The sequence below is a fragment of the Lissotriton helveticus genome, chromosome 5_1 (assembly GCF_964261635.1).
Source record: "Lissotriton helveticus chromosome 5_1, aLisHel1.1, whole genome shotgun sequence".
NCBI classification, from domain to species: domain Eukaryota; kingdom Metazoa; phylum Chordata; class Amphibia; order Caudata; family Salamandridae; genus Lissotriton; species Lissotriton helveticus.
The window spans coordinates 1911740943-1911761848 of record NC_136065.1 but is presented as its reverse complement, the minus strand read 5'-3'; the positions used below and the strand labels follow the sequence as shown (position 1 = coordinate 1911761848).

Below are 20906 nucleotides of genomic sequence, written 5' to 3'. Positions count from 1 at the left end.
CTCCCAGAGGAGCTTTACAGTGCATGGAATCATAACTCCCACACCATTTACGGTGTGGGGTATGATGCCAAAATGATAAGAAACATGATAAGATTCGATTCAGCCAGTTTCAAGATGGTCATCACATAATGACGCTGTACTCCTGTATATGTTATATGGCTGTCTTACTTACAACCCGGGTGAATAGACTCCCTAGGCTGTAGGGGTGTCCTGCTCATGCAGGGGCACCCTCACGCTTAGAACTGAGCACCCTGCCTTCGGCATTGTAAGGCCTGCCTTAGGGGTGACTTATAGGTTTTAAGTGCAGTGACTTAATTTCTAGGGAAATCTATATATTTCGTAAGTGGTGCTAGCACCAGCTTACACAGGCGGCATTAGTAAGCCTGTAGTTACCAATTAAGTGGTCTCCCATGGGTGGCATAATGCATGCTTCAAGCCATGGGGGACCCCTGATGTACCTATGCCTTGGGTACCTTTGTACCATATACTAGTGACTCTCAAGGGTACACTAGTATCCAATCTGGGTTGTACCTCAGTACTTAGCATACCAATTTAAGGGAGAAAGCACAGAGACTGGTGTCCTAATTAGCAGTATCCCAGTCAGACTGGTAAGAAACAGCATCACATCAAGCAACAAGTGGGGGTAACCACAAAAGCAGATCCTACTTTCCTACTTGTGTGTAAACCTGTATTTTTAATTCAGAAACATTGGATTTCCACACACAAAAAGACTTTTCTCTCAAAGATGCTTGTGAGAGTAAATCTATTAAGTGGTAGGTGGTGTTTGTGGAAAATGTCCTAAATTTACTCTGGTCAAGTGAATGAGAAAGTCCATTGGAAGGCAGAAAGAGCACTCCATAAATGGTGGAGGTGTGGGGGAAACAATTTCTTCACATGAAATAAAGGTTTTTCCTGTGAAGCAATGAAAGCCAAATTATTAGCAAGATCATGTGTCATGGCATTGATGGTTTACTAATGCAACAATATATGTATGTTTATTTTTGCATGAGAAAATCGAATTCACAATTGTTTTTCAGGAAATCCACAAGTGTCAAACATTTTTGGGCATAACCTGTAAAAAGATTGTGACTTCCAAATAGTAAAGAATCTGCAAACATGGGAAACTGGAAATTGGCGATTGTAGATTGGACATATTTTATTAATCACAGACAATATGCCTGATAGCATAATCACAATATACAATGTGTCCGCAATTAAACCGAATAAAAATTTTTTTTTTTAATTCACACCTTAGAACACAATGGTTATTTTTGGAAGCATTTGTGGTTCTAAAAAATTGGCAATTAAAATTAAAATGCCTCATAATAATAATAATAAGAGTTATTAGAACACAACCCTTTTCAGCTAATTGGCGTGATGTACCTGCTCACTTTAATCGGAAAAATAACTTGCTTAAAGTACCTAATTAGTGCATCATTACGAAGACTAGGGAGTTTGTTCTTGTAACTTCACCCCCCTGGAGTTTCCCATAGCCTGGGCACTTGGTATTAGGAATTAGATCCTGAGGGTGCCCTTTTAAAGAAATAATTTGTGTGGAGAGAGGGAATACCGCAACCAGTTCCATCAGCTAGTCCATATTGTTACCCAGTTTTGTTTATCAGGACACTTCTGCTGCTTTTAGTAGCCAAAATCTCAGCATATGTTGCACCGGACCTGCGATGTACCCATGAGTCTTGCAATTCTGATGGGCAGGTACTCACTTGGAGGCCATTGGTAATGAGATCTTCAGAACTTAACCTACAATTCTGGCCTAGATTGCTTGCATTTCCTGATCATAATGTGAAGTTATTCGAGCCGTGTGATTATTGTTTAAATTCTAATATATTTATGGAGTTTAATTTTAAATGTTATCCATGTTTTATTTGTCTACACCCAGGACTTGCTATTAGTTGGTGCTTCTGGTCTTATAAATACATTACTATTGATGCTACTCTTGCTCCTCCTACTACTATTACTACTTATACTAATGAGAGAGTTATTTTGATTTGTTGAACCAGATTACATGTCAATTTTAAGTGGATCTTTGAAATGCTACCAAGCCCTGGGTGCAATGGTATCTTTCAATCCAACTAGTAGAATACTGGAATCCAAAAAAACAAAGTTTAAAATGCAGTATAGTTTAAATAAAACACTCATGCACAAGATACAAACAACTCTTTATTAAACATATGAAGATAAAATGAATTCATGAAAACTTAGAAGTTTCAAAGAAATGATTTCAAGGAATTTACACAATTGCAAAGAGAGTACAGTGAATTAAACCATTGCTATTAGAGCTTGCTTCAACCTTGTGACCTTTATAAAAGGATGCTAAATGTATTGAACTCTTATACTTTGCATACAGTATAGTGTAAGGCAACTACTATGCCTATAATAGTCAAGGATACTCAGTAGACAGCTTTCACTTTTAACCATGAAACTCGGAATCGTGTTATAAACCGATTGTCTGCGCAAGGCCACCTAAACTTATCCTGAAATTCTTTACTGTTTTTTTTTATATCTAAGTGGACAAGTATTGAGATCCCATGCAACATATCCTCAAAATTGGTGGTGGCAAAATGTCTCCGGAAAATGAAAATAGTTGGTGTACAATCAATTTGAGATCCAAGTGACGCAGACACCAAAAGCTCCTTTGACAGTGTCACTGATCACTAATTATATAAAACCCGGGATCTACATTTGGGCATTTGAACGGGCAGTTTTCTGGGTGCTCACAATTAGATGAGGGGAATATTTTTCTTGGGTGCGGTTGAAAGGTTTTTTGGCTAATTTTGCACTATCTTCTACTGCTTTCAGGGCAGGCTCAGCTGTTATGCCCTGTCCTAAATGTGTTCAGTATTGCTTGTCCTGGGATAAAATCACTTTTCCAGCAATTTCCTCACACCTGAGTAGTAGATATGCTGGTTTTCAAGGTGGAACTGGAAAAACTCTTAGTTCCTAGAAAATAAAGAAAATGTTTAATAATCACAATGTAGGTAAACAAATTAATTCATTACACATATCATTACCATTGGAATTTACTCTGCGTCCCTCCTTAAATTGCATTAGTATCATAATTTCACAATTAAACATATATTAGGTTGACAATCTCTGTATTTAGTACACTAAAGGCATAAAAGGGGTGTGGATAGCTGGATCACTGTATTGATAGTATAAGAACTGTATGTAGGCGTACCTCCCAAACTGTTCTGCGTCTGGAGGAAGTTGGGTGTTCCAGTTGCCAGTTGTGGCACACATAATTATGATGGTCAATATTCTTTTGCATTCCATTCATGGGACTTCAAATATTGTCCAGGAACTGCCTGTATCTCTAGGATCCTTGAACATTAGGCATGAGTAGAATATAGTTATGTGAGGTGATAAGCAGGCCCACATACCTACTACATTAAAATGTACAATGCATTCTATTCTGCCTAGGGCACTACAGGTAGAAACAGGTAATCTTTGGTTGTTATCTTTGCTTCTAAATGTATAGGAAATTACTACATTCTAAGCACATTAGAGCGGCAGGTGGAAAAGAAAGTATGCGGATATGTCAAAACGCAACAGATTTATGATTCTACAGTAAGATTCTATTCTGACAACACATTTAAAGGGAAAATACATTGAAATATGAGGCATTTAAACATATTTCTGTACATACATCAACCAGTCCTCAATACCCTTTTTTAGAGTGAGCCGGAATAAGCTACAAATAGATTTACTAAGACGGTAAGGGGACTCTCAACAGTCTAAACAAATGGTTAGCTTGGGTCACATATCTGTCAAGCCTTGCAGGCCCTGAAGATGCAGCCCTGAAGATGCAGCAGCATTCTTGGAAAATCTACCCATTTACAATGGCAGAGAGTTTCTGCCAACTCTACCCCATCCCTGCAGCCAATGACAAGTTATTGAATTACCCCCCCCCCCCCACACCTGGATGCAGATGTCCAAGCTGCAGATCTGTGAAAAAAGAGATGATATTAGTGTTGAAGTAGAATCATTAAACATTTACCTATGAAAGAACATTTTGCTTTTATAACACCTAAAGAGTTATTGTAAACTAATCTGGCATCCTTTAAAGATAGTACTGTAGGAGTGTGGGGAGTACCCACACAGAATCCCGACGGTGCTCCTGAGTAGGTATTATCCTCTAAATTTTGCGCAAGTTGTTCAGGTTCAATAAATCACCTATATATCCCCTGAGGAAAGGACTTTGTCCCGAAATGCATTGGGATTTGGGACTCTGAAAAACATTTTTGTGAATAATATTTGTGATGAATCACCGCTGAACATTACTTAAGTCTATATGCTTTGAATATATGACTTCGGAATAAAACCTTCTTTGAACTACAATTTTTGGTTTATTGAACCTGAACAACTTGCGCAAAATTTAGAGGATAATACCTACTCAGGAGCACCGTCGGGATTCGGTGTGGGTACTCCCCACACTCCCACAGTACTAGTTTTCACTTTTTGTCCCTCATCTGCCGGAAGGGACATTCCTGCGGTGCCCAGAAACGTCACACCTGTACCTAGGATTACTGACTGTTAAGTCTCCATAAAGCTTGGTGTGCCACACCACCCCCTTTTTTATCCTTTAAAGATGACATTGTTAATTGTTATGTTCTAGATATGTTACAATGCAGGACTCAAAAATGTTACAACACTTCCAAATGGTGCTTTAATTTCAGTTTGGCCATCATAATTCTGAAAGCTCAGTTGTGTAAACAGGCGTCATTTTGAATGTATGATAACTTATGCAGCTCTTAGTATTTTAACTGCAAAGCAAATGGACATATTGAAAACTGGCCCACCAATCACAATTCTGATAGATCAATCAGAAGTCTGAGAAGCCAATCATACTTCTGAGTGTCCATGTTGTGGCTCCCCTGAATGCATCCCCATAGTGGTGGGGGCATGGAGGCCCTGTAGGGCCCCCTTTGTATCCTCACCGCCAGCCTTTTCATGGCAGCAGTGTGTAAATAAATGGAAATATGCTTGGCGGATCGCTGTGGTCCCACCTGGCATATTGTATAACCCTGTCTGCAGTGCTACCGCCATGGAGCGGCGGTTACCTGGGGCTGCCGGTGCAGCGGTGGCGGCACAAATGACTACCTTGGAATATGCTGGACGCTGGAGTGCCACGGCAGCGCCACCGGGAGTTTGGTGTTCAAAGACCTCCATACTCGTAATTTGGCCCAAAATTGTTTACATTTATAAGCAAATCAGATTTGCTGAGATGATTTAAAAGTTCACACTGCACACCAGAAAGGTGGCAGGTCTCTAAATACTCTCCAAAATGCCTCTTATGCTAACAGAGAACATTCTCAAACGTACATAAACTACGAGCAAAGATAATGAAACATCCTGCAACACAGGGCTAGTTACGCTTTCAAAAAATAAAAGATGGTGGGTATCAGTCTGTGAGATAGCAGAGTTATTTGCCAATCAGCTATTATTATTAAGAATAGCATTATGTATGGCTTTTTAGAGAGCCAGTAGTGTGAATAACTGGATTCTAAATCCAGTCATTTAGTGCAATGACGTAGCCACAGTTTTTGACAAAAGCTGTTATTAGGTCATAACAAATTCCATGCAGCTCCGGTCGGCCTCTCTGAGAGGCTTTCTGAGCAGCAAGACCGCAAACTAGCCAGCATAACTGAGATCTTTGATGCAGGTACATGCTGTGTGCATAGTTAATTTCCTAATCTAACATTTGCAACAGTTGCATCAACCTACTGAGATATCTTTCTAAACAAACGTGGTCATCCCTGGCACATACTTTAAAGTGCAAAAATGTTTGATAGGCTCTTGCTTCTGCAAAGTTGGCATGAGTGGCCAAGGGCGGTGATATTACAAAATGGCAGTCGTACTAGCAGTAACATCACAGAGTTTTATTTTTTTATTTATTTTGAAAGTTTTATAGAGCGCGAACAAGATCCTTACGGATATCAGAGCGCTTTACAAACATAGTGTGAGATATGCAAGGCGGTCAATATACATAAAAAGAACAATATAAATATTGTTTGGATGTTCAGGTAAATTTGTCTAAGAGGAGAGCTTTTACTTGTTTTTTGAAGGATGCTGTGGATGAGTCTGATTTCTGGAGGGAGGGAATTCCATATCCTGGGCGCCATTCCTGAGAAGGAGCGTTTATACGTTTTTATCTTGTGGAATCTCCTGGGTTTCAAAAGAAGATTGTCTGCGCTTCTTGTCGCTCTTGATCCACCTGAAATTGTCAGTTTCTGCGCGAGATAACTGGGGGAATTGTGGTGTAGAGCTTTGTGGGTCATACAGGCGATTTTCAGATGTATTATGGCTTCGTAGGGCAGCCAGTTTAGAGCTTTTAAATCAGGAGTGATGTGTGACCTTTTTTTCGAGCCTGTGATAAGTCTCGCTGCAGCATTAATAGAGGCTTTTAATGGTGCGATTGTTGTTGAAGGGAGACCACAGAGGACAGCACTTCCATATTCCACTCGTGGGATAACCAAGGCTTGGACTGCTGTCTTGAAATCCTTGGGAGGGAGGAAAGGTTTCAATTTACGCAATGTATTGATGTGGAAATTAGCTCCCTTCGTTGCATTGCTGATGTGATGATGCATGTTGAGATTGCCGTCGAGGGTTATGCCTAAAGATTTCGCAGAGTCCACAATAGTAGGTTGAATGTTGAGAGCAGTGAGATGGTTAAGCCAGGCCTGAGTGATGGGGATTTTGGAGGGAGGAGCTATTAGGAGGAATTCTGTTTTAAGCGTGTTAAGTTTGAGGTGATTCTCTGCTAGCCAGGTCTGTGTGTTCCTAAGCGTTGTGTTGAGTATTTTGATGTCATCGAGGGTGTGTATTTTAAGGTACAGTTGGGTGTCATCAGCGTACATGTGGAATTGAACATTAGATGCTTGGAGTAGTACAGTAAGTGGTTCCATGACTAGATTAAACAGAGATGGGGAGAGGGAGGATCCTTGAGGGACACCTAGTGTTACAGGGACCTGCGTGGACATTGTATTATTGATCTTGAATTTTTGGGTCCTGTTGTGAAGAAAGGACGTGAACCAATTGAGAACTGTCCCTGAGATACCCATTCTGAGATTCAGCAGATCAAGTAAATCATCAATGATGTGGGTCATAGCAGATTCTGTACTGTGGCCTGCTCGGAAACCTGATTGATATGGGTTGAGGAGGTGAAAGTGCTCGATGTGTTTAGTCAGTTGAAGGTGCACACATTTTTCTAGTAGTTTGGCAAGGGTAGGGATATTGGTAATAGGGCGATAGTTGTTAAGTTCTGAAGGGTCCGCTGTGGGTTTCTTTAAAATGGGCGAGACCTGTCCCACTTTCAGAGAATCAGGGGTGTATCCTTGTTGGAGTGAGCTATTAATGATTTTGGTCCATAGGGGGAGCAGTAGTGGGATAAAGTCCTTTACGGCGTTAGCGGGTAGAGGGTCAGTGAAGTGATTGGAAGGCTTCAGTGTGCTAAGAATCTTGGCAATTTTTTCTTCCGAGTACATTTCAAAGGGTGACCATGAAGCATTGTTTTTTAACTCAATGGGCGTTTTACTGTCAGGGTTAGAGTAGAGATTTAGATCAGTGAGGAGGTCATTCCTGATGTTGTCTGTCTTTAAGTTAAAGAAGGGAGAGAATTCTTCAAAGGACGGCAGTGCATTAGAGGTGTTTGAGAGAGTTTGAGGGACATCTCTGGATTGAGTTTTTATTAACTCAAACAGTTTTTTTGGTCGGTTTTTTGCTTGATCAAGCTGGAGGCTAAAGAAAGCAGTTTTCGAGCGTTTGATTTTCCTGAAGTTAGCGTTTCTCTTTTTCTTAAGCGTTTTGAGGTGTAAAGCTGACGGGACAGATCTCCAGTTATGTTCTGCCAGTCTCATTGCTCGTCTATCATCATTAAGGATCCCGTCATACCATGGTTTAGAGATTTTTGAGGAAACATTCTTTAATTGAAGGGGGGCAGCTGCGTTGATAATTGAGGATATCGACTTGAGGTAGTGGTCAGTAAGAGCCTGTACGTCAACGACGCCCAAGGGGGGTAAGAGAAGATTGTGGTTGAGGGAGGGTAGTGAGTTGGGGTTGACCCTTTCTCTGACCTTTAGCCCCTCGGCTGCTTCTGCAGCTGGGTAGTGGAAGTTCAATGAGTGACAACTACAGAAAAGCAGAGGGCTCTCAGAGCCCGCTTTACTCCTGTACCTGCTGCTGCCTTCATGACCCATGAGACCAGAAGTAGGAAGCATGGTACCTTAGGACATTCTTGGAGTGCCAGCTGCTACCCCCGACTACACCTAATTGGTGGCCATGTGAGTGGAGCAGAATCAGTCACGTGCATGCAATGCCTGACTATGCCTAGCATCCATGTCAGCAAAATAAAATGAGAGTTATTGTCGCTAAAATGCTGAGAGGCTGTCTAGGAATGTATTTTCCTATGTTAAAGCAGAAAGCAAGGTTGCGCATGCATTAGAAACGAAATGCCCTTTTCCTCAGACCTTGCATTCAGGTCTCACCTTACAGTGAATAGTGCTTTCACTACATAAGGATCAGGGGTTTTCAGAAACTAAAGGGATGTACATTCCTGGCGAGATAGTGAATGCTAATGTGTATTTGTCAGTTTATCCTGGACAGTTTTTTATTCCATGCTTCGCTCTTTTCACTGTTTTGACACTTGACACATTTTGTAAAATTTTGCATTGACTGCAGATAAAATATCACATAATGTGGGTATATATTAATTCAGGTGTACACTCTTAAATGTCCATTTTGTGCAGCTTTACCTGCTTCTTTCAGAATTATGTACTTATGCTGAGGGCCCTTAGTGACATGGAGTGTGACAAAGAGGTGGGCTCGGTGGACCAGAGTGGCACACCAGGTGCTCTTCTTCACTAAGTAGGACTTCTATGAGCTGAGGCCTGCTCTTAGTACCAGAACAAGCCTTTTTACCTGTCACCTGCACTGGCATGGTGCCCAAGTGGTCTCCACTGTTCAGGTGGTTTGTCAGGCCCCTGAAACTGTTTTCTTCTCTATATTTGTGTGGGATATGAATGTTGCACACTAGGCATGGAGTGCATGTGCAGGGGTACAACAAAGCACCCTCCATACATCGGAATAGATCAATACCCCAGACATGCTATATAAAACGTGTAACCATATTAGGATTGAGACAAAAAATTGCTGGAAAGCTAAGATGACAAACCTTCTCTTGTTGTGCTTCTATGTTCTGTAGTTCCCTTCTCCACCAGATTTCACAAAGTCTCTCACTAGTAGGAGCTGAATTTCCTCCTCTTCAAGCAGCAACAAAACCACACGGAACCACACGACTGTTCCCAATTTATTCACCCTTGTACAGAAGTCTTCAAATCCCTCCCCATTCCCACCATTGTAGAGCATGTCTATGCTTTGTAGGTATGTTTGTACTATATAAGTCCCCACATTAGACATTAAATTCTCTTTTTGATGCAGTCTAGAGTGGTATACTATAAAGCAATCACACTGTCACTTACTTGGCATCATGGCCTTCTAGTTGCTGTTGGTACGCGTCAATTTCCATCTCCAATCAGGTCTTTACATCCAGGAGCGCCTTGTACTCAAGGTTCTGATGTTCCATGGTGCCTCGGAGGTCTATGAGCTGAGCTTCGTAATGGCTGATTTTAGACTGCATTTGGTGGAGCTGTGCTGAATAGCCGCCTTCTGTGTCAGCCAGTGAGGCTTCCAGGCCCTTTTTCTGATGGTTCAAAAACAAAGTTGATCATTTAATCTAAGTTTACGTTCACATGACGTCAGACAGCTGAAGAGGCTGAACTATCTGTCTTCCTGATCCAGCACTTATTGATATGGCAGGATCGGTTATACTCATTACTAGAAAGTAATGTAGCTCGAGGGGCCAAATCAAAATCTTGTTTGTGAGGGAGTAGTGATAAATCCTTCATTAAACGATTCTCTTTGCTCGTGGTGAATTCTCCAGTAGGGTCTCCTCTAACATACTATACCCTAGGTAGATCAAATTCTTGCAGAGGATTCGTCACTGCTAGCAAATACTCCAAAAGAAGATTTACAAATTTCACTCAACCCTGCATCAGGCTCCTATTCACACCCGTACATCAGATTACAGAGCGTCTTCCAGACCACATCATTTTTATAGTGGTGATTTCTTGACTGAAGCAGACAGAGATATACTTCTCAACCCCCCCGGCTGCCTTCTGAATTCTGACTAAAAACAGAAATATTCCCATTCTGATATGTTGCTCGCAGCATAAACACGCTAGAAGCATTATTGAGACGGTATGGTTTGGGGCTCAAGTATTTCAATTTCAATTGACTGGGAAATCTCAGTACTAAAATAAACAATATAGGGGCATATTACCAACGATTAGCGATATTTATCGCTAACTATGCTTAGCACCAAATTTTTTAACGCTAAGCATCGCCGGAAAATATCGCAGTTGCTATTAGCAAGGTTTATCTCAGAAGTGATAAAAATCCTCGTGCTAACTGCCCAATGAGAGATTATCGCTGGAAAACCAACGATAATCTCTCGAAGTTTGGCGTTAGCTTGATGATAGGGGCTCACAAACTTAGCTATGATATCCACCTTCCATAGGATATCATGGCTAAGTCAGGAAAATACCAGGTGTAAAAAAAGCAGTGCTAACCGCGGTTAGCGCTGCTTTTTTTTATCACTAACAGGGTTAGCGAAATCCTTGATAATAGGAGAAATGTCGCTTAACAACATTTCTCCTATTATTTTTCTCTGGAACGCCTCCCTTGCATCTCATTAGAGATGCAAGGGGAAGCGTAGAGAAAAATGGTGATAACATGCGAATTTGCGTGTTAGCACCCTGTTGCTGATAGGGAGATAATTTTATCTGCGCTTTCTTGGCTTTTAAAGCCAAAAAAGCAGAGATAAATCCCTTGATAATATGCCCCAGAGTCTTCTGAAAGACATGGTAAGCAATGTTCTTACTTACAGGAGTCAGTCTGTGAATTGAGATGTGCTGATATCACCTCGATGAAAATAAAGCAATTTCTATATTTGCCTCCTTAAGATCTAGTCAATATAAAAGACAGCAGCAGCTTTTTGTGTGAAGGTCAAGTTAAAAGATGAAGAAGATACTCTGGTGTTGTAATAGGAAAGACTGGTTTAATAATATTTAATTTACTTAATCAGCATATTTTTTAGGCAGCCTGGATATAGACAATTGAATTCACATCTATCAAAAAGTTGTGCAGTACAACAAGTTATCTTGCTGCGCTGTGTGATAGAAAAACGGCAGAAATGCACCATATTTAACATTATACAGAGCATACCTGTCCTTTGCTTGTGCTGTCGCACAATGTGCTGCCGAGCGCCAATGTAGGCACCCTTGCCCTGTTGTGCAACGGTGCCTGCGTTGTAAGCAGGATGGTTTTTGTGCAGGAAGGGACACCTTTCTGCACAAAAATAATTCCCTGAGGCATTTTCCTCTTTCTAAGTGTGCAGAACGAATAAAAAGAAGAACAAGCATTTGCAAAGCAATCTGTCTCGCATTTGGGACCTTATATGTATTTAGCTATGCAGCACATTAGCCTGGGCGCTGAAACATCTACTGTTCTTTAACATGGTAAGCACCAAACTGCGTAACACACCAGGTATGAGAACACATGGAGTGACATATTGCCTTTCAGCGGGAAATGGTGTAGTCCAAAGCTCTATTTTCAATAAAAAAGCATGACCTTCAGTGATCATATCACTGAAAATACAAGATTTGAAAAGAATATTATTATCTACAGGTGCTCGGGGAAGACAGTTTCTATGGACTGGAATCTAGAGAATGCTAAAGTGATTCTGGTATTTTACTGACCTCTTCAGGTCGGTTTCTATCAAGAAAGTTAAATAGAGGCAGTTGGGAGAAACATTTAAAAAAGAAAGTCCATCAGCAGAAAGTAATTTGGGTATATTACTGACCTCTGTGGGTCGTTTTCTATCAAGACAGTTGAACAGAAAAAGAAAATCCCTAAGCCGAAGCAGAAGTCCTAGGGGTGATCTCCAGAGCCTACAAAGTACATACACATATAAGTATATACTGAAGTATATACACTAAAGTACATACTACAGTATATACAGGAAGTTCTGAATGCTCGACCTAAAAAACGAGAAGCAATAAAGATATTTCTCCTCGTTATGCCTCACCTGGAAAGGCCCAGCATTTTGATGCATTCCCAGATCTAGCAGTAATAGTAAATCTAGGAACGCACCAAAATCCATGTGTGGAGGCATAGGAATAGCCTCGCTTCACCCATGGAATGCCACCCTAGGTTAGAGTAATGCAACAAAGCGATTTATGCTGCATTCCGTTACTCCAGATTTATCAAGCAACACAGTGCCATACAAGCTGGCCTTGCATAGCTTGATAAATTTAACTAAAGAGTTGTGTTGCTCTTGCAACCTGTTGCGTGGCTTAAGAACGATACAACTCTTTAATAAATTTGGCCCTCGGTATTGAAAGCAATGGTCTAACTTTAAAAGGTGGAATTAACTACAGAAAAAAATTCAGAGAAAGGTCAAAGATCATCTTAGTTTTAGCAAGTTAGAATGTGGAGAGTCTGTGGAATACCCTTTTGAACTCTGTCTGGAGCTCTAGTTCCAATCCCTGCAGTCTGCGTCTTATTTTGACGATCTCGCTCTTCCCGGATTGCATCTGCTCAACATTCGCCCCAACTTCTTTCCGCAACTGTTCACTCTATAAACCGAGGAGATGGAAAGGAGTCATGAAGAAGCATAAAAAGGCAGGCAACAGCTAATAAGGCATCTCATGTTTTAGAGGACATAATTTAGAAGTTTATCAACGTACACTCGCAATGAACCTCGCTTCGGCTCCTCTACGGCTCTTGTCCGCCATGAACTCGTACTGTTCTCTCATTTCTGTGAGGACCTTGGTGAGGTCGGCTCCTGGAGCACCGTCCATCTCTACAGTGACTGCTCATTTATTACTAATTGCTCCTCCTTAGAGCACCCCATAATGCCCTGAGAGGGCTTTTTAATATTTGTTTTGTTATGTCAGTTGAAAGGGGGTGGGGCACCGCCAAACATTTTATTAGTGATGTGTGGGGGCTGAATCCATGACCGTGACCCTAGGAGACCCTACCATATATTTTCAAAGCATTCCCTGGGCTGGAGCTTTTGCTCTACAACTAGGAATGCGGCGCCGTTTAGGGTCTGGTTGTATAGTTACATTTTATGTAGCCTGAAGATATGCCCAAACTACACAAGGATCTCTAGTGGTTGGTCTTATGAATGAATTTTTTGGAATGACAATATTAAAATATAGAGTCAGAGACATGTTTGTTTTATTTTTTGTAACAAGATATTATGTCTCTGAGTATTTATTTATACAATTTACCCACAAAATGTAATAAAAACTATTTTTTTAAAGGAGTCACATACATGTTTTTTGATAAACGTTTAATACATATTTTTAAATAATCAATATTAATAAACATTGCATTGTGTGTATTAATTAAATATAAATTCAAATAAAATTATTTATGATTGATGAAGATGAAAGGTCTGCTTTGTATATATAAATATGCTTACCGCTTAATAAAGCAATAGGCTCACTTTTTACATTTCAGTGCTGCAGAAGCTGAGCGTCATGTAGGGTTGGCTGCTCAGATGCCAGGCCTTGTGGCCAACCGCACACTGTTCCTTGCACAGGGGTTTGGCTGCCTCTGGAGGGGGGAGAGGTGGCGGGGGATTGAATGTCCCTGGGCCAAATGCATTTTGAGGTCCCCTATTCAGAACAGCTTTGAATTTATGATCCAATTTCAACTCTTTCATGTCATCTTTGACCAGATCAGTGCACAAGCACCCTTGTCCAAATTTGAAATACGTTTCTGTATAATAATCAGGGATAGTACGTGCGTTTTCAGTATTGAAACACAGCAGCAGATCACTAACATTACTATAAATAATCTCTGTGACGCCCTCCCATTTCTCATATGTGAGGTCTTGTTTTGATCAAAAATAACTTTTTCATGAATGTTGCATTAATCATAAGCAAACCATTTCTCTGCAAAATGTCTGTAATAGACTCTCACTTATCACCCATATTAAAACAAATCGAGGGAAGATGGTATTTAATATGTTCAAGAATTATTCATGGTCATCAGGGCAAGACTCTCTGCAAAACAGAGCTGGCGCTATCAGGGGTTCCCTTGAAAGACTGCTACCCTGGGCCAGAGCCCACTTTGCCCATGCCTTAAAGTGTCCGTGAAGTTGACGACCATGTGCTGCAGGGGGTGGGGGGTGATGTCTTTGAGGGGTTGGTACAAGGGCCTGGCCTACGCCCAATTCCCAGTCATGCATGGCCAAAGGCTTTGCGCGGCAGGGGCTTCACTGGCATTTGAGATGTCATCAGTGATGTCATCAGTGAATCATGTCATGAGTGATGTAATATGTGACATCATCAACAGTGCATTGCGGGGCCGAGCTATAGATAGCTCAACTACCTATAACAGCCAAATTTCTCTGGTTTTGTTCGAGTGAAATGTCCAACTAACTATAACGTCCCTTAAATTTATGTTTTTTTCAGTAAATTCCTAAGGTTTTTTAAATGCTACTTTCTAACTATAACGTCCCTGAAACCTATGGTTTTTTCAGTGAAGTGCCCACATTTCCCACCAATCCTTACCTCCTCAGTTTTGTATACATATATACTGTAGATAGTGCAGACAATGAATGAATGGCTGGATGGAGTATGAAGATAGATAGATAGATAGATAGATAGATAGATAGATAGATAGATAGATAGATAGATAGATAGATAGATAGATAGATAGATAGATAGATAGATAGATAGATAGATAGATAGATAGATAGATAGATAGATAGATAGATAGATAGATAGATAGATAGATAGATAGATAGATAGATAGATAGATAGATAGACAGGTGGCAGAAGAGATATGCATGTGTATTTGTATATATTAATAAACAATGCATTATAGAAAAAGCAAGCTCAATTTATTCAGATCTACTAAATGACATGCTTGCCCTTGGCTGTTGCTAGTTCGAGTGAATATTGAGTGTTCAATTATAGTTTGTTTTCATGTGTTGCGACCTAACTGCTGCCTTTTTCTGAATCCACAGCATGTCTCTTAGGACAAAGAGCAGCTACTCTGACTACGAGACCTCCACCCAGATGTCCTACTGCCTCCCGGATGAGAAGGACAGAAGCAGCAGCCTCAACACCCCATCTCCAGGGCACCTGTGCCCCGCCGCGCAGACGCCCTGACACTTGCCAGACGAGGCGGTGCGGCACAGCATCAAGAAGAACCGTCGCGTCAAGGCCAACAACCGCAAGCAAAACCGCACGCACAGCCTGAACTATGCGCTGGACAAGCTGCGCTGCATCTTGCCCAGCTTCCTGGACGACACCAAGCTCACCAAGATCGAGACGCTGCGCTTTGCCAATAACTACATCTGGGCGCTGACGGAAACCCTGCGGCTGGCCGACCTGACCCAGGAAAAGGCAGGGAAGTAGATGCTGCTGCCCTCCTCCTATCTGGGCGCCACAGCCCCACCCAGCCTCTGATGCCGGCTCCTGGCTCTTGACCTCGTCGCCACACTCTATGTGCGCCTCCAGCACCGGCAGCCCAGCCACCTCCGAGGACTAGTCAGTAAAAATGTTATTGTTAAGTTAATTAGAACCATTGCAATTTTCTTCCCTGTTGATAGCATATTAAGTGGATGAGGTCTTCTGTAGGGCTTCCACATAGACGACAGCTCTTTACTTCCGTATTTTTCCACTTTGGGGCATCTGCCAGTGAAGGATATTTACCACAAATTAGTGCCATTAGCTGCTTTTTAGGTGGACCGAGTATGTTAAATCTAGATATGCTGCTGGTTTAAGAATCTCGCACTTGTTAAGGACGGTACAGGCATGAGACCTCTGGCACAAAATATTTTTGTCAAGCAAAAGCGAGTGCAGTTATGCAACTTTATTAACTGTGGACTTAAATGTAACATAAGGCAGGTTTTTATTACACAGGTCCAAAGTGCAAGTGGATTTGAGAGCATTTTGCAAATAGTGCTTATGTGGTGTATTGGGACCGTTCTCTTGCTCTGACCACAGAGTAAGTTTAGAGTTCACCGTGTTTTCTCTCTATGCGGAACCACACTTTAATGTTGAATATTGCCTGCCAACTGTCTCATTCAGTAAACCAAATTCTAATCGCACTTGTGCTGAGATGCCATTTGAGGGAGCTGAAAACCCCTTTTAAAAATGCTTGTTGTTAAATTATTGAGTATGGTTGCATCTTTACCTTGGAAGGCTACACTGGCGTAGGTTAACGTTGGTAATGTTTTAGCCGTTATTATTGTAATCAGTGGTTTAAATGAGGGGCCCCTAGATTCCTAGCCAGTGTCTTATAAGCAAAGGTTAATGCGGTTGCCTGCTGAGCTATGTAATTTTTCTGATCGTGCTGGCTCAATTTGTTATTAAGGAAAAATCCCAAATATTTATAGCTTGCAACATTTTCCAAGACTTTACCTTTAAAGTTGATGTTATACGGGCAAGCTGTCCGGTTACTGATCAGCATTGTTTTCGTTTTTGCTATATTAATTTCCAGCTTATTTGTCGTCAGAAATTCTGCGAGGGCCGTCAGTAGCCTTGTGAGCCCAATTTTAATCAAAATGAATATAACTATGTTGTCGGCATAGGCAAGGTGCGAAAGGGATAGTGATCCCAAATGCGGAGAATGAGAGTTAATTACATCGAGTTTCTCAGATAAATCGGCTAAAAACAAATTAAATAAGTTGGGAGCAAGCACGCATCCCTGCTTCAAGCCCCTGTCTGTGTTTCATTTTCTTGAGACTGTTGATCCGTCACTGAGTTTTACTCTAACCCATGTATCCGTATGAAATAACAATAAACCTTTTAAAATTCTTTCTGGAATATTCCATGACCTTAGTTTCATTCATAATAATTTCTGATCCATGCTGTCAAAAGCAGCTTTTAAATCAATGAAACAGAGGTGCAAGCTCTGTTTTTTTATTTTGCATTTCTCCGCTATTAGCGTAATGGAAAGGATATTCGAGATTGTCCCAATCCCTTTCCTCAATCCCGTCTGGTTTGTGGGGATCAGATTTAGGTCTATTGAACAAGCAACCAGATCCTTCAGGATCAAGGAGGCTAAGTATTTAGCTTCGACATCAAGCAATGCAATCAGTCTATAATTCGAGCAATTGGATCTTTCGCCCCCTTTAAAAATTGTTGTCAGGATCGAGCCTTGACAACTGTCTGGAATTTGGTTTAACAGATCAACTTGAGCAAAAAGAGTCTCTAACTGGAGGCTCCAAAAATCAGGATCATGTTTAAAAACTGCTTGGGGGACGCCATTGGATCCGGGAGCACCATCCCTTTTGCTTTTATTTATTAGGTTTTCTATGGCAACTGCTGTGTATCAAGAGTGGTTTGGGCTAGCAGCAAGTGAATAGTCTGAGTTAGCACTCGGGGCATTACCCGTGGTGCATGTGCCCCAGTGCCTTGTTTTTGCCTAGGGCTTGAAGGAGCCTGGTAGGCCAATTCCTGCTCATGAGAGTGGTATTGAGTCTTAAATTTCTGAGCTATATAGTCGGCCCAGTCCTGTTCCTTGACGTTTGATGATAGAATGGTCTAAGGCCAATTCAGCTGATTTATTCTTAGCCAAAATGTATTTGCATTATGTTGTCTTGCATTGTGTATTAACCTTAGCCAAAAATTGTCTGCATTTGCTTTTTTGTTCTCCCAGAGTTCTTTTTTTAAAGAGTTTTCTCTGCATCCTGAATGTTTCCCATGTGACATCTGTTCTGGCATTTTTGAGTAATTTACAAGATGTTTTTTAAGTCCCTTCTTAGTTTTTCAGTCACACTTGTTCGCCCGATATATGGATTAGAGGAGACTGCCTTATGTCTTGATTTTACAGTTGCGATTGGTAGGCTAGAGAGGAAGTACGACCATGCTTTTATCCCGTTACTGTTCCTTAGGGCAGACTCAGCAACAAATTCCTTAATTGAATCAAAATGCTGATCAGGCGATCTGCTTGTCCAGGTTAAACGTTTTGAATTTATAGTATTCAATTTGCCTTCTAGGTCAGTAGCTTTTTCCAGCCTTGGTAGGGCTAAATTGAAAACAATATGTTGAATTGAATGATCACTTATTGTGGTGTATTCTATATAAAAAGGTGCTAGAAGCTGCATTAATGGGAGCGTCAAAATTGTATAGTCCAGTGTCGAATGTGAGCGTGGGCTGTGATACGTATAATTTGGTGGGGTGTGTTCTTCGGATCTTTCATTAATCACTCTCATTCCTTGATATTCTAGAGCTGTTACTAGCTGTTGACCACGAAGATCTTTACGAATATACTTATTTAAACATTGTTGCTTTATATTCCAGAAAGTATTTTCAGGTGTCAATATTTCGTCTTCGTCGGGAGTGTGAAATAAATTTGCATTGAAATCACCTGTCAGAATAATATTCCATGCTGGTTCGGCACAACGTAAATCCCAAATTGTTTTAATTAGAAGTGAATTATTCTTCCTTTTATTTTGTTCCATTGGTTGTGTGTAATAATTAATCAGAATTACAACTTTAATGTTTCCGTGACTTTATACGAAAGCTTAATGAGTTGAATGCTTGGGTCGGGAGAAATAAGCTGCTCCGTTGTAATTTTTAAAGCTAATGCAACGTAGACTGCCAGGCCTCCCTTTGCTCGTCCATAGTGATTACATCTTTCCGCCGCCACAGAATAAAGTGTAAAACCAACTATCGGAAGATCTTCTGTGGCCCATGTCTCTTGCAAGGCAATCAAGTCGTTGTTTTCCTACGCATAGGGAGGAAGTCCTTTTTCAAGAAGCCTTGTTCCAAGACAGTATGTGTTCCTTCAGACTTGCTGGTTTTCCCTATTTTTTGTCACTCGGTCTTATTGTTGGCAAGAATGCCTGGCAGCCAATCCAAGTTATGTAGCCTTGGGCTGGTTGCTGTTTCTCGCTCTGTGACGGAGCTGTCCAGTGATACAGCTTCCCTGCAGCTGCCCTTTGCATTCTGCAGTATGGAATATAACTGTTTGTTTGGTAGTAATTTTGTCTTATCGTCTTTCGTTTGGTACAGTTTGTGAACCGACAACGGCGAGGGGTATCGTTTGTTTGCTGGTATCGATAGTTTAATGCCCCATGCAGCAAACTGGTCTAAATTATTTTGTATTAGTTGAACCATCTCGGGGGACTGCCATGTTGTTAGTGTTTGTTCTATTGCATCTTTTTGTCCTGATGAGACAAACTGTACCGCCAATAAGTCGTATCTGTATTAGCTCCGGTATTTCTGTCATGAGTCTTAATATGTTACTCTTGTTTAATGTATCGTGTCTACCTTGCGATTCATATTCAGGAGTCTAGACTATCTGCAGTTTTGTGCACAAGGGTTTGCGTACGTCACTCAAGTCCTCCTTAGCCTTATAAACCCTTGGAGCAGAACCAATCTGGTCTGTAATTTGAAATTTTAATTGGGTTTGTAAATGTTGATTGTCTGCGGCTACTATCTGAGAGGACCCGTTTCTTGTAAGTGCCTCTAGCGATCCTGTGTGGGTACTCTCTTCTGTGTGTGGCTGCTGAAAACCTGGTATATGATATGGTATGAGTTGTTCTCCCGTAATTTCTACTGTTGTTGTTAGATTCTTATTTGACAAAGAACGTTCCTTTATAATAGTTAAACGTTTTTGTTTGGTTGACTGTAGTTTGCATGTTGGGACAAGGTGTGATACTGAGGATACCTGAGGTAACCTTGTTTTTTTCCTTCCATGCCTGTGTACGTTTTGGTGTCTAATGTGAGCAGGCTTTCTCCATTTTTAAGCCTAATTGTTTTGCTTTTAGCTAAGACATTATCCCAGATCGCTGTATTGGAAACCCTCAGTAGTTTTTTGGTAATAACCCTTCTGGTTCCTGGGGCGTTATATCTGGCCTCTTGCTTGAATTTGTTAGAGAGGAAAGTGGAGTGGCAGGTATTTGGGAACAAATTTGTTTTTCAGTGCATTTTGTGACCTAGAGAAAATTGGATATAATTTAGTTATATTGTTCGCCTTGAGCTCCCTAATTTTATTTCTTGTTTTTCTTTCTCTCTTTTTTTGTCTTCTGGTTTGCAATGATGCTTTTTGTTCACTCAAAACTGCCTTTGAATACGATATCTCACCTGGTTCTGTAATCTCAATTTTTCCTGTAATCGATAACGACAACGCTGGAGTTGATAATTCCTGACCCGTTGTTTAGTGCTGCTGGTAATGACTGATCTTTTGTAATTGTTCCAGGTTGGGTTTTACCCATCGGAGCACTAATCAAGCGTTTGTTGAGGCAGATGATCTGTTCCAGTAAGTTTGGTACCAGGCTTAGTTTGTCTAATATAGGTCCGCAGGCGCATACAGAGTCAGCTGGAGTGTATGTGGATTGTACTCTAGTTATTAAATTAGATAGGTTATCCATTTTTTTATTTATTCCGGCAATATAGGAGGCCATGACATTCATTAGATCAATTTGAATGTCTAACTTATCTGACTGTAAAATCAGCATTTCTGTTGATGCTTGAAGAGCAGTCAGCATCGGGGCGATAATATCTGTCTGAGGCCAGATACTAGCCCTGTTATTGGTTGGACCAGGGGGCCTCACCTTTTCCTTGCCTTTGTCCAAGGACTGTTGCTACGTGGCTGCCAGCGAGATGCTCAACAGCTTACCCACAGAGCTGGTGCACAACATCGCCTGCTTCAGCAACTACATCGGCTGCTTCAGCCACTACCGGTAGCTGTGAGCCGTGGTTAGGACAATCCAGACACTGCCTTAAGCACTGTTGTATCTTCCCTCCTATCTCTGTTAGTACTGCAACCCTATGCTGTATTGCATTGTTCTAATGTTC

General features: G+C 41.1%; 1 protein-coding gene and 1 pseudogene across 4 annotated transcripts in view; one reads left to right on the top strand and one right to left on the bottom strand.

The window, feature by feature from the left end:
• Positions 1 to 2160: 2160 nt before the first annotated feature.
• LOC144753873 (keratin, type I cytoskeletal 15-like) overlaps positions 2161 to 20906 on the bottom strand; it is a 151110-nt gene continuing 132364 nt past the window's right edge. For all 4 annotated transcript variants that reach the window (XR_013594581.1, XR_013594582.1, XR_013594583.1 and 1 more), the window contains 3 exons: positions 12585 to 12710; positions 9495 to 9715; positions 2161 to 2958 (listed from right to left, as the gene is read on the bottom strand). Coding sequence is in view for 1 of the 4 variants with exons in the window: in XM_078641413.1 (XP_078497539.1) it covers positions 9548 to 9715; positions 12585 to 12710 (294 nt within the window). In the remaining 3 variants the exon portion in view is untranslated. The remainder of the gene's footprint in view (positions 2959 to 9494; positions 9716 to 12584; positions 12711 to 20906) is intronic.
• Positions 15120 to 20795, top strand: LOC144756523 (neurogenin-1-like; annotated as a pseudogene).